Genomic DNA, 18,505 nt, shown 5'->3' on the forward strand with positions numbered 1-18,505 from the left:
GTCTGCGATGCTCCAGTCTAGGTGCTCCTGTCGCTCCCGACGCCGCCGATCTACAGACCCTGGCAATGTGACCCGTCTTTCCGCACGTCCGGCAGATAGCATCCCTGAAACGACAACTCTTCCTTTCATGGTTTCCGCCACAACCTGGGCAACTGCCTCGGCGATCTCTGTGCACTGTGCAGGCCTGACGCACCGACTCAACCCCACGGACTGGGCTCTGGCTTGGAGTAGCCTCTAGCTCGTCCATGGCATGCGCAACTTCTATCTGTGGCTTAGTGGCCTTGCGACTGGCATCAAGCTCCTCTCTTTCATAATTCTCCGTGGCGGTGGCCTCCTTCAAGGCTGAAGCAAGGGTAACCTCTTCTTTAGCCATGATGCGTCTTCTGGCTTTCTTGCTGCTCAGACCACCAATAAACCGATCCAGGAGAGTCTCTTCCAGATTTTGGAAGCCGCAGTGCTGAGCGAGCTTCCGGAGTTCAGCCAGAAATGCGGATACAGACTCCCCAGCATGCTGCTGCCTCTTATGGAACTCCATCCGCCGGGCCATCTTGGTCTCAGTAGGCGCCAAGTGGCTTGTTAGGCAGGCAAGAATATCTTGGAGAGATGTCTCACTCAGCTTCGCTGGAGCAAGTAATGCCTTGGCTAGCTTGAAGGTCTCGGGCCCACAGTAGCTCAGGAATGTGGCCCTTCTTTTGCTGGCATCGGTGATCCCTTGAGCCACTGCGAAGAACTCGAAGCGTTCGACGTAGTCTTCCCAGGTGTGGGGCTCTGATGGCTGGAAGGGCTCCAATACCCTTGGACTCTCCATTGTCCTAGCGGGCAGGGTCGTCTTCTCAGCTGGCCAGTGAGTCTTGTTCTCAGCTGCAATCCGGACTCTGAGGCAGGGTTGTGTTTAACCGCTCCTCAGCATTCCAGATCCCACCTTCGTCGCCAGTTGTTGTGACGTGGGGTTTGTGATTTCAGCTCTCTTGACAAAACATGCTGGAGACAGTTCTCAAGTAACAGCTCTTTATTAAAGTGAACAAGACTGAAGACTGAGGAGAGGAAAGCTACATTTATAGGGACAGGGGACTAGCTAGGAAGGGATACATTTTGGAGGGAACAATATCACGCAATCACAGTGCTGCCTTTTGGAGGAAACCAATAAGACAGAGGATCCAAATACAGCAGCTTAAATGAACCAATAGTAGCTGTACCCTCTGGGACCAAAAGGCAGTTACTTTATCCTAATGCAAATACAGACAACAACAATACAGATATAAAATCCTTTGACTCAATACACAACACAGGGGTCCCTTTACCTTTACCTTTAAGGTGCTACTGGACAATTTCTTAATTTATTTCGACTACGTCGAACATGGCTACCGACCTGAATCCACCTCACAGGGTTTTTGTGGGGATTGAAAAAGGAGGGGGAGAAGCACACCTGTCCCCTTGGAGAGAAAGAAATGCAATGAATAAATGCATGAGTAGGCAAACTAAGGCTGGGGGGCGGGGCGGATCCGGCCCAATTGCCTTAGTTCTAAATCCAGCCTCCGAGTGGTCCAGGAATCAGTGTGTTTTTACGAGTAGAATGTGTGCTTTCATTTAAAATACATCTCTGGGTTATTTGTGGGGCAGAATTCGTTCATTTTTATTTATTTTTCAAAATATAGCCCAGCCCCCCACAAGGGCTGAGGGACAGTGGACTGGCCCCCTGCTGAAAAAGTTTGCTGACAGTGACCCCTGAATAAATGGCTAATACTGATAAAGTTGGTGTGTGTGTTTAAAAGAGAGAGATCAGAATTTGCGGGACTTAGCCGACTCCATCCACACTTTCCAGGAGGGAAGTGCGTGTGTTTCAAAACTCAGAAGCTTGGAGGGTGGGGCCAGGGAAGCCACCCCCCTGGCCCTTTAATCCCAGCTCCACCTGGGCTGGTTAAACAGGTTTGAAAGTCCAAGCGAAACAGAGGGTAAACTGAGCATTTCCAGAGAATGATAGTCGCTATAGAGAACAACCGTTCCTAAACTGGATCTGCTTCCTGGTGTTTGGAACAAGCTCAGTTTTCTTTCCCCAGGTAAAAAAAAAGGGGAACGTGAAGGCTGGGGGAAAAGGGGATTTGGAGGGAGCAGAAAGTGAGGACGCTATTGTGGGAGCCATGCCTTCCTCCATTTGGGTAAGTCCTGTTTTAATTTGGTTCTATACCTTTTCCTCTTCAGAAATAGGAGCCAACTTGGGTTCTTCCCCTCTTCTAAACAATATTTTCCATTGTGTTTCGGTTGTGATCTCTCTCCCCCCCCCTCCACACCATCATGTCGGTTTGTGTGGGATAGGGTAGTGGGAAACTGTCATTTCCTTGAAAATGGTCAGTGTAATAAAGGCCACAGGCTTTGGACTCCAAAGTTTTAAAATAAAACGTGTGTGTGTGTGTGTGTGTGTGTGTGTGTGTGTGTGTGTTAGTGATACACAAAGAAAACCAGATAAGAAAGGAAGAAAACTTTTTGCACATCTGAATTGCACAGGGAATTCTACTCGAGGGAAATTCCAGACACAGTTCTGTGATCCTTACTCAGAAGAGGTAAATGGTGATGCGGAATGGGTCTCCCATATAAGTAGATAAAAATCGGCAGCATTACGAAGCAATCTTGTGGACTTTTTCTTTGGAAAGGGAACTGATATAGGCAAAAATCTGCCTTTATTCCCTTATTGGGTTCTCCATCGGTTGGAGAATATAACAGAGGCCAACCAGAGAAGTTTGAGAAGCAAAGCCTTTATTTTCGCTGTTGCAACAGGGTCCTTCCTCTCACACAGGAGAACAAGGAAGGAACCCCAAACAAAGATGTCTTGCCCTTAAAAAGAAATTTGAAATTGGTTTCAGCCCACCCCCCAGAAGCATCATCCATATGTCACAGAAGGGGTGTAGCCCAAGACCCCCCCTCCCTAGATTCATCATAGGTACATCATGAACGGGGAGGTCTGGTGGCAGTAATCTGAGCAGTCTGGACCCTGCCCCCTGCCCCCAAAACCTAATCAACAAAATTGAGAGATATTTACATTTCCCTGTTTCCCAGCCAAGTTAATCACACCCTTTTGTCTGGCACTCAGGTATCAGGATGCCAGGGATTATCACTTTAATTCCTGAGACAATGAGAAGGTTCCCCCCCACCCCACTTCTTCCTTGCAGAGGAACACCTGGTCAGAGAGAGTCAAAATTGTGTCAGTCAGGCCTGTTTTCCTGTGCTGCTTCAGACATGTTTCTGTACATTCATGTACATGTTTTATGAACCATTATTATATATATATAGATATGACCTCAAAACAGGATTGCTGCTTTTAATTGTTGGTTTTTAAATGAGGGGTTGCCAACTTTTTGGGGCCTCTGGGCGCATTTAGAATTTGCAACAGACTAGGGCTGTATGTTAACTATGCAAAAGTGGTATAGGCTTCGGAATGTTTCTTTTTTATTTATTTCATAAAATTTCATACACTTCTTGATTGTAAACAGACAAGCAAACACGCAAAGCGTTTTACAAAAAAAGAGAAGGCAATAAAATTGTAAATAAGAAGACTTGAGTCCTGATAATTTAAGGTTTTCAAAAAGTAAAAATAGGAATAAATAAAAAAACAGATTAAAGCTCGCATCAGCTTTCGAAACGTCCTTCCAGTTCTATGATTCTATCTAGGCAGGCTTGTCTAAACAAAAATGTTTGTAGTAGGTGCCGAAAAAGGCGGCTGCTTGATATCAATAGGCAGGGAGTTCCAGAGTTTAAGTGCTGCCACACTAGAATATCAAGTTCTTACAAAGACAGAATGGGTATTATGTGGCAATTGTGATGGTGCCAGTTCTGCCGATTGAAGATTGTGCTTGTAGACAAACCAACACAACATTGCATTGTAGTCAGAGGTGATGTTACCACAGATAAATGTTATGACTCGCCTCCCGTCATTTATTTCATTAATTCCTCACTAGAAGAGCCTAGAACACCACCTGTTCCCTTTTCCTTTTGGAGAGGTGTGTGAGCCTGAACTTTATCCAAACACTCCAGATTTTCGTTATTTAGATATCGGGTCACTAACTCTCTCCAAGGTTGATAGAAGGTTGTTAACTTTGCAAGCCTCCTATTGTAACTGATCCTACCTATATATTTGCCATTTACCGGTATATATTATTTCCCAAGTGTGTCATGAGAATGCCCGGTTCACCTGTGTATATATATACTTTTCTGATGTAATATTTGGATGTTTTAATTCTTTTATATCAGTTGCATGGAATTATACAGTTGGAAGGGACCCCGAGGTTTAACCTTTGTCATTCTTTACCAACCTGGCGTCCTCCAGATGTTTTGGACTACAACTCCCATCAGCCCTAGCCAGCATGGGATGCTGGGACTTGTAGTTCTAAAGTGCAACTCTGCATGGGGATGCCCTTGAAGACGACTTGGAGACTTCAGTTGGTCCAGCCAGATTACTGGCAGAGGTTCCATTTATATCCCATGTGATTCCTGTTTTAAAAGAGCAGCACTGACTGCCAATTTGTTTCTGGGCTCAATACAAGGTGCTCATGTTAGTATTTACCGTAAAGCCCTAAACAACAGACCTCAAATGCCTTTAAGGTTGCCTCCTTCCCCACAGACTCTCTTGGGTGTTAAGACTACCTCTTGGTAATTCCACTCTCAAATGTTCAGGAGGTGGTGGCCTAGGGACAGGGCCTTCTCTGTAGTAGCCCCTAAGATATGGTCGTGACCGACTCTGGGGTTGTGGCGTTCATCTCGCGTTATTGGCCAAGGGAGCCGGCGTACAGCTTCCAGGTCATGTGGCCAGCATGACTAAGCCGCTTCTGGCTAACCAGAGCAGCACACGGAAACGCCATTTACCTTCCCACCAGAGTGGTACCTATTTATCTACTTGCACTTCATGCTTTCGAACTGCTAGGTTGGCAGGAGCAGGGACCAAGCAACGGGAGCTCACCCCGTCGCGGGGATTCGCTGACCTTCTGATCGGCAAGCCCAAGAGGCTCAGTGGTTTAACCCACAGCACCACCCGCGTCCCTTTAAGACTGCATAGATCCAATTAAAACTGAAATGAATCGTGTAAACTGTGGGGCTCTGGGTCTAGCTGCCTGACTGGTCGCCATCTTAACCGGAAGGTTAAAATTCCCTCAACCTTCTAAGCATCTGGGTTGGCTTGTCTAAACAAAAATATTTCTGGCAGGTGCTGAAAAGAGTATAGTGAAGGCACCTGCTTGAACAGGCAGGGAGTTCCAAAGTGCAGGTCCTGCCAAACTAACAGACTGAGTCCTTACAAATGTGGAATGGGTATTACGTGGCACCTGTAGTATTGCCATTTCCACCAATCTAAGCAGGTGGGCACATAGGGGGTAAGACAATCTCTTGGGTAAACCGGTCCTGAGTTGCTGAGGGTTTTATGTGCTAATAGTAACACCTTGTCCTTAGCCTGGTAGCAAATTGGTAACCAGTGTGGATTTCTGAGCAGCGATGTTATATGCTTAGAAGGCCTGCCTCGTGTCAGCAATTGTGCTGCAAAATTATGCACGAACTGCAGCGCGAAGGAAGCCTCACATAGAGAGCATGGCTTCCACACTGTGCCACAAATAATAATAATAATAATAATAATCCTGAAATTTTGCATATTGGTGGTGAGAGAAGGAGCCGGTCATTCCTGATCAACAGCTCATGGCTTGGAGGCAGCTGCCCAGGAAACCACCTAAAAGAACAGACTGTTTCATAGAGTTGTAGAATTATAGAGTTGGAAGGGACCATTTGCATGAACTATTCTGGGATTTCCACCTTGTCTACCTTCCTGCTCCTTTTTTTCCAGGAGCTCAGTTGATGTCATCCCTCATTACTCTTGCCTTACCTATGACCCATAATGGCCCAGTGGCAGAGTGCCCGCTTGGCATGCAAAAAATTCCTGGTTCAGTCTCCACTGACATCTCGAGCTAGGGCCTTCAATCATATGCAAAAATAAAAACATGGCACAGTTTTCTGCCTTGTACAATTACTGACCCCTTTCACATGTACCCTTTTGGGACGCAGCCTTTGAACGCTGACTTATTGCCATGCCCACTTTGACGCGCATCTCTCCCCTGCGTGAGGGTCAGCCGTCGGTCATTGTGGCCGGTGGCCCCAACAAGATTAGTCACCCTAGGCTTGCCTGTTTCAGCTAAAAGTAAGCTGCCTTCATTTTATTTTTTAACAGCAGACTGGAAGGTGATTTTGAACAAGACAGCAGGTGTTTCATGGAACTATAAAATTCAATTCTACAATTCCAGCTTTTGCTTTTTTTAAAACAAACCAACAAGCAGCTTCCTTTCAGTTAAGGGAGCCAAGGCAAGAGCGGCTAATATATTTTTTAGGACTGCAGGCTGCATTGACCCATAGCTGACTCGGTCAAACTGTTTCATCATTGAGGGCATCCAACTGGCTGAGGCTGTCCAGCCTGTCTCCATATCTCCAAGGCCAACACAGGTGTGTGCGAAATAGCCCCAAACAGGCACCAGTACCTTTCCACAGGGCCTGCACTGGTGCATTCATAGCTCAGGGCACTGCCCCTCAAAGGCAGCCTCTCCTTAGAGCCCCATTGCATAAGATTGAGCCTGCTGGGTCAGGCCAGTGGCCCATCTAGTCCAGCATCCTGCTCTAACAATGACCAAACAATTCCCGGTGGGAAACCAGCAAGCAGGATTCAAGCACTGACCCCACCTGTGGTTTCCAGCAACTGGTATTCAGAAGAGTAGATGGGGAAACCCAGCCAGATGGGCGGGGTATAGATAATAAAATTATTATTAATATTATCTCTGCTGCGGAGGCAGAGCATAGCCATTGTGACTAGCAGCCATCGACCGCCCTCTACTCCATAAATTTGTCTAATCTTTTAAAGCTACCCAAGCAAGTGGCAATCGCTGCCTTCCTGTGGGAGCGAGTTTAACACTGAACTTTCTTTTCTCTGACCTGAACCTTTCAACATTCAGCTTCATTGGAAGCCCACAAGTTCTAGCGTTGTGAGAAAAGAGGAAGAACTTTCTCCGTGCCTCGGATAATTTTATAAACTTCTATTTCACGTCTTACTCACGTTTTCTCTAAGAAATCCCAAACGCTGCCACGTTTCCTTATAGGGGATCCCCTTGATCATTTTGGTGGTCCTCTTCTAAACCTTTTCCAACTCTACAATATCCTTTTTGAGGTGAGGCAACCAGAACTGTACAGAAAAGTCCAAATGTTGGTCTCACTTTGTTATTTGTTATTACTTCATATATATATATGTTTTGAGGTTTTATCAGCCTTCGCCATCCTGGAGCCCTCCCAGTGTTTTGGACTCTAAGTTCCATCAACCCCAACAAGCATGACTGGTGGGAGTTGTAGCATGAGGCACCTGAAGAGCGCCAGGTTAGGGAAGCCCAATGTGCAGATGATATTTTACAGTAGGGGTGGAAAGATCCTTGGCCAGCGGGATCTAGAACTCTGAAATCCACTAACGAAAGACAAACAGATTTAAAGAAATCTGAGCTCATGAATTCTTTTTTTTTAAGTACTACTAGAGTACGTGATCGACGTTTTATAGCATTACGCTTGGGGTGGATAAAAGTGATTAGGGGAGAGTTTTTTCTCCCTCTCTCATAATAGAAGTTGTGGACATTCAACAAAGCTGAATGTTGGAAGATTCGGGGCAGATAAAAGAAAGAACTTCTCTCGCAGCACACAGTTAAACTATGGAACTCACAAAGAAATCTATTAAAACACAGGTGGTAAAAACAGCACTATTAAAATTAATACGAGGGACCCAGCTCAGTTGCAGACAGTGTTAAGCCAAATGCTTCACCCAAGACACCACGATGAGTAATTTGGAGGGATGTGACACCACATTGGTGTCCTGGGTTGTAGCTGGAAGCGTGAGAGTATCTAGGGGAAATGGGTAGAGTTGTGGGGTGTGGATCCTTTTTCCTCCTGGCTTTATAATCCTCCCAAGTCTTCTTACAACAGGCCAGGAAGGTAGCATTCTGGTTGGGCCAGGTCCTGGTTTCTGGCTAGGTGGCAACCCAGTTCATCATCGCTGAGTAACCAGAGCCTACCTAGTCCTGCTTGATCTGGATTTAGGAGCCCAGGCATCCGGCTCACAAGTCTGGCTTCTGTTTCAGGATCGAGGCTGGTCATTTCTCTTCTAAATATTAACCCAGGGTTACAGTTCCGTCATAGGCGCTCATGAGAGCCCTTATTGATTCTCGTGAGTCAAGACTGTGCCAGGGTTTAAGGTTCACAAAAGGGTAACCGTAGTGAAGAAAGGTTGCAGTGTTTGGGGTTTTTTTAGCTTAGAGAAAAGTCGAGAAAGAGGCGACGTGATAGGTTTATAAAATTATGCTTGGCATTGGGAAAGTGGGTAGAGATAAGTTTTTCTCCCTCTTGAAGCTACGACTTGTTGACTTCCAATGAAGCTGAAGATTGGAAGATTCAGGACAAGATAAAAGGAAGTCCTTCACACAGCACGTAGGTAACGTATGGAACGCCCTCCCGCAGGAGGCAGTAATGGCCACTAACCTAGATGGCTTTTAAAAAAGAGGATTAGACAAATTCATAGAGAAGGAGGAGGCTATGCTCTACCTCAGGAATCACCAAACTTCGGCCCTCCAGATGTTTTGGACTACAATTCCCATCTTCCCCAACCACTGGTCCTGTTAGCTAGGGATCATGGGAGTTGTAGGCCAAAACATCTGGAGGGCCGCAGTTTGGGGATGCCAGCTCTACCTCCACAGTCAGAGGCAGTAATGCTTCTGAAGACAATCATCTGCTTGGCCACTGTGATAACAGGATGCGGGACTGGTTAGCCCCCCTTTGGCCTGATCCAGCAGGCTTTTCTTACATTTTTATGACCTTTTTCCACTGTTGATATTTGCTTGAGTTGGGAGGCCTGGTTTTATAGAACAGTCCTATAATGGCTGCCTTTAAATTGAGTCATGTATGCTTTTCCACCCCTTTGTAGAGCCAGACGAAGATGATGAGGCGAGCCTAGCTATAGACTTGTCCAGAAACAGATTGCACCTCTACTTTCCAGATCTAAATTGCAGGGAGTCATCAGGACCAGGGATAAATTGCGGTTATGGCGCTCTAGCTTGAGAAGCCCTCTTGATGCAACTGTCCCCTTGAGAAGAAGCTGAAATTTCCTGGAGATCTTCCTGGAGATCCCAAAATGGCGGCTGTCCCTTTGGAGGAGGTGGTGATGGTAGTTTTGGGAAAGGACCCGCCTGAGAACCAGGAAGTGACAAGTTACACCCCAGAGCAGAATTCTGAGGCGACCCTGCCGTGGGATCAAGCCCATCATGATACGTCTTGTGAGACGCCAACACTGGAAACATTGGAGACAGGCTCAAGACCAAGTCCTGAGGGGAGCAGGGAAGAGGCTATTATGGGGCCTGGTATGGACAATGAGGCCTTCCCTGGAGTTCCCGCTACCCAAGTGGCAGAGGAAAAGGAGGAGGAGGAGGAGGAGAAAGAGGATGACAACTGTATGCCTGCGGTGGCGGCCCAAGTCTTCATCCCCATCGACCCCTACTGCATCGAACGTACGCCAGTAAGCGAGAAAAAGGAATGGTACCCAGTGTACGATGAAGAGGACGAGATTATCCGCTGTGAGAGGGAGAACGCTGCCCTCGAGAAGCAGAACTTCATCTCCCGCGGCTACTCAGCCCATTTTGACGACTCGCCCAGCTACGAGGGAAAGCCGGGCAAGACCTGCGCCGAGAGGTGGCCTTGCCTTCAAAATGGCACCTGCAGCTCAGCCAACCTCAAAGCGGTGGCTTCCATGATTGGAGCCGCCGTCGTCTTCCCCTGCCTGATCTACGGGGCATATGTCTTCTTGCCCTTTGACGCGCCCTTCTTGCCCACCATGAGCTCCCGCCTGGTCTACACCATGCGGTGTGGCGTCTTTGCCACCTTCCCGATCATCGTAGGTGAGTGTCTGGCTGTGGGTTTTGCTCCAGAGGAGAAAGCATTTCCTCCCTGCCGGGTCCAGCCAAAAAGCCTTTGGGAAGCCTTTTCGGCCTGAGGGCCACATTCCCTTTTTAGGAATCTGGTCAAGGGCCACTTGCCTAGGGGTGGGGCAAGTGCCAGAGGTAAAAGATGGCAGAACCACAAGTGCGAATTGCACCTTTGTATATAGTAGGCTAGTTTTTACACATAGTTGCACAAACCCCTCTATATTCCAACTGGGCAAGCGAAAGGCATAGTTGGAATTCAAGGACAAAAGTACTCAAGGCAGGCATTGCAGGAGGGTGGACTAAATGGGGTACCAACCCTATGATTCTGTAATTCTAGGGTGCAAAATAGGACCAAGGAGGGGGTTTGCCTGGTGTGAGGAGGTGTGACCTGAGGGCTGGATAGAGAGGGCCTCTTTTGACCCCCGTCCTGCTGTTCATTTGACCCCTGCAGTCATTCCCCCCATTCTTGCCCCTGCTCAGCATCCCAAATGTACCAGCTGCTGACTTGAATCAGTTATGCAAATCTAGCACACTTTAATCTATTTCCACACTTTGCATAACATCTTCTGCTAGCGCTGAGAACTTTCCCCACCAATACTGACAACTGTTCTTGCTCTCCCTCTCTGGCCTGAGATTTTTGCTGGTCATAGGAACTATAAACTTGCTCATAAAAGCAGAGAGAGCAGTAAATTATATATACACTCTAGTGCCAGATCTCAGAATTTGCATTTGTGCAATAGGGGAACAAAAGCGCTTCTCAGGCAATGCCCAACCCCGACCGGTAATATTCTTCAGGGCTTTTTATTGTTTGATTTCCGTGTTGATATTCTGAGGGTGTGTAAACGGACTTGCTTTTTCTGGCAGATCAAGCTGGGACCTGTTCTCGCTTTACTCTGTACAGTCATACCTCGGGTTACGGCTGCTTCAGGTTGTGTGCTTTCGGGTTGCGCACCGCGCCGAACCTGAAAGTCCCAGAACGGGTTTTGGTGCTCGCACATGTGCAGAAGTGCTAAATCGTGCTTTGCGCATGCACAGAAACGCCGAATCACGACCCATGCATGCGCAGATGCAGCGCTGTGGGTTGCGAACGCTGCAGGTTGCAAATGTGCCTCCCGCACGGATCACGCTCGCAACCCGAGCGTCCACTGTACATGATGCTATGCTGAATGAGGATGCTATTTAAATTTCAGAAACTGTAATTCCAAAGGGCATTTACACCATGTTGCAAATGGATCTAGGATTCCCTGCCCAGGACTGAGATTGGAGGAAAACCAGTTGTTCCATTTCCAGTAGAACCTAATGTTGCACAGCGCTGATTGGTCAAAGTGTTGGTGCTGACCTTTAAAGCCCCAAACGGCCTCGGTCCAGTATACCTGAAGGAGCGTCTCCACCTCCATCGCTCTGCCCAGACACTGAGGTCCAGTGCCGAGGGCCTTCTGGCGGTTCCCTCACTGCGAGAAGCCAAGTTACAGGGAACTAGGCAGAGGGCCTTCTCGGTAGTGGCACCCACCCTGTGGAACGCCCTCCCACCAGATGTCAAAAAGAAAAATAACTACCAGACTTTTAGAGGACATCTGAAGGCAGCCCTGTTTAGGGAAGCTTTTAATCTTTAAGAAATTAGTGTATTCTAATATTTCTGTTGGAAGCTGCCCAGAGTGGCTGGGGAAACCCAGCCAGATGGGCGGAGTATAAATAAATAAATAAATAAATAAATAAATTATTATTATTATTATTATTATTATTATTATTATTATTAACCCACCTCTTCTCTGCCCTGGTCCCTAGAGAGGTCTTGCTTCTCCTGTATATGTCTGATGTCAGTAGGCAGGGAGTTCCATAGTGTAGGTGCTGTCACACTAAAAGAGGGACTTCTTACAAATGCCTCCTCTTGCCCCCTCCCAGTTTTAACCAAATCACTTGCCCCAATAGCCTTCTCAAAACAGTTGCCAACATGGCTACAATTCCCAGAGTTCCCTGGGAAGTGGGATTGGCAGTTTAAACCACTCTGGTTAACAGTGTGAAGGGAATAGAGAGTGTCCTAACTATTCTCAGCACCTTTAATGAACTACAGTCCCCAGAACTCTTTTTGGGGAAGCCACAACTGTTTAAAGCAGTGTCATATACTGCTTTCAACGGATGATGTGAATGTGGCCCTTGGAACCAGGTCTATGGAACCAAGGTGGCAGGTCCCTGAGAAAGTTAGGGAACTGCTAAACCAGGCATCCCCAAACTTCGGCCCTCCAGATGTTTTGGACTACAATTCCCATCTTCCCCGACCACTGGTCCTGCTAGCTAGGGATCATGGGAGTTGTCGGCCAAAACATCTGGAGGGCTGCAGTTTGGGGATGCCTGTGCTAAACTATAGGTTTGGTTTATAGCAGTTGTCAAATGAGCCTTGCCAGCTTGGGAAATAGCCAAAGACGTTCCTGCAGATCATATTGGTGATCGAGCTGGAATAAAAGGGTTTAGGTGGTTTTTTCTTTGAAAATTAACATGAGGGCCTTGAACCCAGCTCGGAGGCAGATGTCCTGGGATGCAGCGTCCTGGCATCCTTTGAAGTCCGCTGCATCTTCATGTTCAGGTGTGTGAGTGCGCTCTCTCTCTCTCTTCCCATCCTGCAGGTATGATCGTGTATGGGGTCTCGCGGATCTGCTTCTCGTCCCTGCAGCCCTTTGGCGAGCTGCGCCGGGAGGTGGAGATCCACCGCCACTACGTCTCCCAGTCGGTCCAGCTCTTCATCCTGTACTTCTTCAACATCTCCGTCCTCTCCACTTACCTGCCCCAGGAAGGCCTCAAGCTCATCCCTCTGCTGACAGCCCTCTTTGCCATTTCACGGTAAGAGAGAGAAGCAGAAACGCAGCGAATGGTTAGCGGCGGCGGCACAGGCACAAGTTTAACAGCAGGCCCAGCTGGGCCTCCTCGCCTGGAGGCTCCTAATGCACCAGCCATGGCCAGGTCCACAACATCCATTTTTAAAACGCATGGGTACCACTTTAAACAGTCATGGCTTCTTCCCGCCAAGAATCCTGGGAGCTGTGGTTTGTTAAAGGTGCCGATAAATGCTAGGAGGGCCCTATTTCTCTCCCTGAGCAAGACAGTCTGGGCAGGTAGGCTATGAAAGCAGTCTCTGGGTTGTGTCTCAGTGATGGAGCACCTGCTTCTCATGGAGAAGGTCCCAGGTTCAGTCTCCAGGTAAGGCTGGGAGAGAAACCCACCTGAAACTCTGGAGAGCCACTGCTGCCAGCCAGTGTAGGCAATACTGTGCTAACTATGATCTTATGAAAGCACCTGTGCTGCTCTGCTTCGGGGGCTAATGCAGCCTAGAATACCTACCCCCCCACCTTCCCATTATTAAATGATACAGAAAATACACTTTCAGGGCCCCTCTATGCAGAATGCCTTGCTCTGAAGGAAGATCCTCGAGCAGGACAAGGAGAGAGCCTCACTGGGCAGATGGTGGCAGCTGCCAGCCCAGGGGGGCACTCAGGCTGTCTCCGTTTGCCGGCCCTGCAGGCAGAACTGACCTAGAAGGGTCTGTCTCGGTCTTAAGGATTTTATGCCCCCAACTTCCTGCTCTGTTTGGCAGGAGGGGAAAACCTGGGGCGGCGGGGTGGGGGGGCACCAGCAGGTGACCAGCCAGTTTAATCTAGCTCATTAGAGGTGAGGCTGAATGTTAGACATGTAGTCTAATATTCCCGGGGAGACCGGCAGTTGATTATTTATATGCCACCTTTCTCCTCCAAGGGGCTCAAGATGGCCTACAGACTTCTCCTCCTCCCCATTTTATACTCACAACACCTCTGTGAGGTAGGTTAGGTTGAGAGGTAGTGACCGGCCCAACATCACCCAGTGAACTTCGTGGCTGAGTGGGGATTTGAACCCTGGTCTCCTGGGCCCTAGTCCAGCGCACTAATCACTATACCACTGGGGCTACCCCCTCCCCTGCTGCACTGTCCCACAAAAGCCAGTTAAATCTCCATTTCTCATCTTCAAGGTACCGGTAGTGACAGCATCTAGCATCACTGAACTGTAGTTGGGTTCCCACGAGGCAAGACACAGTGATAACAGCAAGAACCTTCACTGAACTAACAGAACTGAACAACAGGGGCAAAGCGACTGCTGCTTATATACATTTCTGAAGGCCCTGGCCACTCCCACCCCCAACGTGATTGGCTGTCCAAACTTCCAAACTGCGAATCATAACTCAGAGTTTAAGGGCCAGTGGCAGAGGCCCAAATCCTGAAGTGTTCTGTGATTGGATATCATGTATCGAATCAGAACACAGGGGCTCAGAATCCTTAGTGCAAAACTCAAGCTCAGGCAAAACACAGACCACTGAAAACATAACAATCACGGCCATCTTTTGACCCTCTTCTTGCTTGCTTTCTCTCCTCCCCCCCCCCAATTTCCTCCAGGCTCCTCTACTGGCTAGCCTACGCCATGGGCCGCTCCTTCCGTGGTTTTGGATTCGGCCTGACGTTCCTGCCCCTCTTCACCATGCTGTTGTTCAACCTCTACAGCATGTTCATCATGGATCCAGAGAACATGTTTGCGGTGGCCGACAGCAGTGGCAAGTCCTCCCAGGAGAAGGAGCAGCGCCTGGCAGCCCCCAAGCCTCGGTTCTGGGGGTGAAGAGGGCAGGAGGGGAGGGGAGAGGCCTCAGCCCAGGCCCCCTCTCTTGGATGGCTGTGCCTTGCCTTGAACTCTGGCCTTGCTCCTATGGACATTTTACATGATGGCACTCAGGTCTCACTACCTGACGGGTCCCCTGCTATAGTCCTAATGTTTGGTACACCCGTAGGGCAAGGAGCCCTCTTTCCCATTACTTGGAGCCCACTTTGTCCTCAAAACGGGGGCCAAATCATATCCTATAGTATTCATGTTTATTCTAGACCAGCTGCAAAGTTGAAATCTGAAGTGCAGGTAGCCTTATTGTGTGAGAAGTCTGAAGCCAGGGACGTTTGTAGGCCGTGCTTTTTTTCCTGGGGGGATGGCAGGGGTACGCATACCCCTAAACATTTTGTGAATCTTTGTACTTTTGTCCATTTACTGTATTTATTTCCCCCGATTTGAACTATAAAATGGTGATTTTCTTGAGTCAAAATGAGAGTACTCCTGAATATTTTTTAAAGAAAAAAAGCACTGTTTGTAGATCATCATCTCCTGGAAATAGGAGGAAATCAGAGTTACCCAGAAATGGTTGTGGTAGGGCCAGGCTGTGCGGAAAATGGACACTACATAGAACCATATACCGGTAACCGGTAATTGTAGCTTTGAAAGGTGTCCCAAGGGTCATCTAGTCCAACCCCCTGCAATGCAGGAACCACAGCTACAGAACCCCTGGCAGATGCCCATCCGACTTCTTCCTAAAAGCTTCCAGGGAAAGAGAGTTTGCCACCTTCTGAGGAAGTCCGTTAAGCCGCTGAATAGCTCTTGCCACCAGAAAGTTGTTCCTGATGTTTCATGTTTCCTTTCTTGTCATTTGAATTCATTGATTCCTTGTCACATGGCCCAACGTGCACCTAGATTAATAGGAAAACCTGGATATGAGGCATGCTTTCCAGCCAACAAAAATCTGGGCTGTGATGTTTGCTTAGTCAGAGAGATCAGTATCCCAGTCCAAAGCTGAGTGGCAGAGGGAAGGGTTGGATCTCCAAGTGAGCAAGAATGCAATTACTGGTAATAAAAAGCATAAAAAACCAGGAATGTGTATGCAGATAGCAAGCTTCAGCCTGGCAGGACCTGGCTGCAAATTATTGCACAGACTCTCTGGGGTGGTGGTCTGCCCTCTCCCTTCTTCCAGTTACCCTGTCTGTCAGTTATTGCACAAACTGCAATCATACCTCGGGTTACAGACGCTTTGGGTTGTGCATTTTTGGGTTGCGCACCGCGCTGAACCCGGAAGTTCCGGAACTGGTTACTTCTGGGTTTCGGCGCTTTGCGCATGCCCAGAAGTGCCGAATCGCGACCTGCGTGTGCACAGACGCGGGTTGCGAATGTGCCTCCCACACAGATCATGTTTGCAAGCCGAGCATCCACTGTATTGGGAAAGGGCCTCTCCAACCTTTACTCCTGCCTCCTCTCTCCCAATTAACTTCTGTCTCCAGGACTCAGTTGATAGGAGGAAATGCAGAGGAAGAACCACCAGGGGCTTCTCCCATGACAGGAGCCACCCCTTGGTCTCAGGGTTGAGTCCTGAAATCTCAGGGTCTGGGATGCTCCTTGGGTCAACAGAGACTTCATTGCCTCTTCAATTGCCCTCAAGGTACCAGTTGCTGGAGGCTACAGGAGAGGGTACTAAGGTCCCATTGGGGGCACCGGGTTGGCCACTGTCAGAACTGGATGCTGGACTAGTTGGGCTGTTAGCCTGATCTAGGAGGGCTCTTCCTATGTCTTGGATTTCTGAGATGCCGCATCCAGTGGCAGCCAGGAGTGTCCTCTCTTCCTAGGAAGCTTCTCTTGCACACTATCATAAGAAAGAAGGCTTCCTCCACCAAGTGGCAACACCTCTGCAGAGGCTTCCGAGATCCTTCCAAGGCTGCTTGCTGATGGTGTATGGACTGTGTGCTCTCAAGATACAGCTGCTCCATACCTCCATCTCAGAATGTGAAGGCCTTTAAAGGAGGCCCATTTGTTTGCGGAACACTTGGTCTTTGACTCATGCCGTGATAAATCTCGTTTTTAAAACCATTTGCTGTCGTAAGCCAGAGCTTTCCAAACTGCTCATGTTGGTGACATGACTTTTTCTACAGCTGCTAACCTTTAAGGTGAAGTGGGAATGCTGTCTCCAAGGCCAGAAAAATTCCAACCTACCGTGTTTCTCATATTATAAGACACGTCTTATATTTATTTTTTCCTCAAAAAAACACACTATGGCTTATTTTCAAGGGATGTCTTATTTTTTTCCTCCTCCTCCTGCCGAGGCCGGCATTGCTGCTGTGCCTATCACTATGTCTTATTTTCGGGGTATGGCTTATATTCCTTGAATGCTTAAAAATCCTGCTATGGCTTATTTTATGGGTATGCCTTAAAATATGAGAAACAGGTAGTTGCTGTTACTAGGTAGATCATTAGGTCCTTATAGAACACATTTTGCAGTGTTTTCACGGGTGGAAGTGATGGCAATGCTAAACCTGGGTCTGGAGGGATAATTTGTGGTGCTACGGAGGAGCTAGGACCTTTGCCCATAAATCTTGTGCTGCTAGGCATTGCCACCCCTTACGGCAACATCCTCCCTGTCCCTTAAATCCTCTCCAGCAAGCAGCTGGTAAATGCTCTTTTGCAATCTGGCAGGCATGTAGTATCATCTTTATAGGAGTAATAATGCAATTTCTCTATTTTTGGATGACATACTTTTCATTGAGGGCACTAGTATATTTTAAGAATATGACATAACCTATGTTATTCATCAGCTTGCCAACAAAGGTCCGTATAGTTAAAGCTATGGTTTTCCCAGTAGTGATGTATGGAAGTGAGAGCTAGACCATAAAGAAGGCTGATCGCTGAAGAATTGATGCTTTTCAATTATGGCGCTGGAGGAGACTCTTGAGCAGGCATCCCCAAACTTCGGCCCTCCAGATGTTTTGGATTACAATTCCCATCTTCCCTGACCACTGGTCCTGTTAGCTAGGGATCATGGGAATTGTAGGCCAAAACATCTGGAGGGCCGCAGTTTGGGGATGCCTGCTCTTGAGAGTCCCATGGACTGCAAGAGGATCAAACCTATACATTCTGAAGGAAATCAGCCCTGAGTGCTCACTGGAAGGACAGATCATGAAGCTGAGGCTCCAATACGTTGGCCACCTCATGAGAATAGAAGACTCCCTGGAAAAGACCCTGATGTTGGGAAAGATTGAGGGCACAAGGAGAAGGGGACGACAGAGGACGAGATGGTTGGACAGTGTTCTCGAAACTACCAACATGAGTCTGACCAAACTGCGGGAGGCAGTGGAAGACAGGAGTGCCTGGCGTGCTCTGGTCCATGGGGTCACAGAGTCGGACACGAGTAAACGACTAAACAACAACAACATGTCATTTATTATCGTTTTCTATTTGTGTGTTTATTGTACTGGTCACAGTGCTCATTGTTCTCTCTCCCTCCCCCAATCACTATGCCACTGCATAGTTAAAGGTAAAGGGACCCCTGACCGTTAGGTCCAGTCGCAGACAACTCTGGGGTTGTGGCGCTCATCTCGCTTTACTGGCCGAGGGAGCTGGTGTTTGTCCGCAGACAGCTTCTGGGGTCATGTGGCCAGCATGACTAAGCCACTTCTGGCGAACCAGAGCAGTGCACAGAAACGCTGTTTACGTTCCTGCTGGAGCGGTACCTATTTATCTACTTGCACTTTGAGGTGCTTTCGAACTGCTAGGTTGGCAGGAGCTGGGACCGAACAACGGGAGCTCACCCCTTAGCAGGGATTCGAACTGCTGACCTTCTAATTGGCAAGCCCAAGGGTCAGTGGTTTAGACCACAGCTCGTAAAGGATATTCTTTTTGAGCAAATGCTATCACCCTTATAGTTATCCTATTCCTGCATT

At 48.0% G+C, this 18,505-nt stretch overlaps 1 protein-coding gene across 6 annotated transcripts; it reads left to right on the forward strand.

The window, feature by feature from the left end:
• The first annotated feature begins 1,911 nt into the window (after positions 1–1,911).
• TMEM79 (transmembrane protein 79) lies at positions 1,912–15,757 on the forward strand. 6 transcript variants are annotated; one of them, XM_060269349.1, is made up of 5 exons: positions 1,912–2,156; positions 2,441–2,558; positions 8,975–9,941; positions 12,590–12,803; positions 14,384–15,757. In XM_060269349.1, the coding sequence occupies exons 3-5, from the start codon at positions 9,182–9,184 to the stop codon at positions 14,598–14,600; spliced, it is 1,191 nt and encodes a 396-aa protein (XP_060125332.1). In that variant the 5' UTR covers positions 1,912–2,156; positions 2,441–2,558; positions 8,975–9,181; the 3' UTR covers positions 14,601–15,757. The 6 variants fall into 6 exon arrangements, with proteins under 6 accessions (XP_060125332.1, XP_060125333.1, XP_034954650.1 ...); XM_060269350.1 differs by having other exon boundaries at positions 1,912–2,057; XM_035098759.2 differs by lacking the exon at positions 2,441–2,558.
• The last annotated feature ends 2,748 nt before the right edge of the window (positions 15,758–18,505 follow it).

Source organism: Zootoca vivipara, chromosome 17 (assembly GCF_963506605.1).
Source record: "Zootoca vivipara chromosome 17, rZooViv1.1, whole genome shotgun sequence".
In the NCBI taxonomy this organism is placed as follows: Eukaryota; Metazoa; Chordata; class Lepidosauria; order Squamata; family Lacertidae; genus Zootoca; species Zootoca vivipara.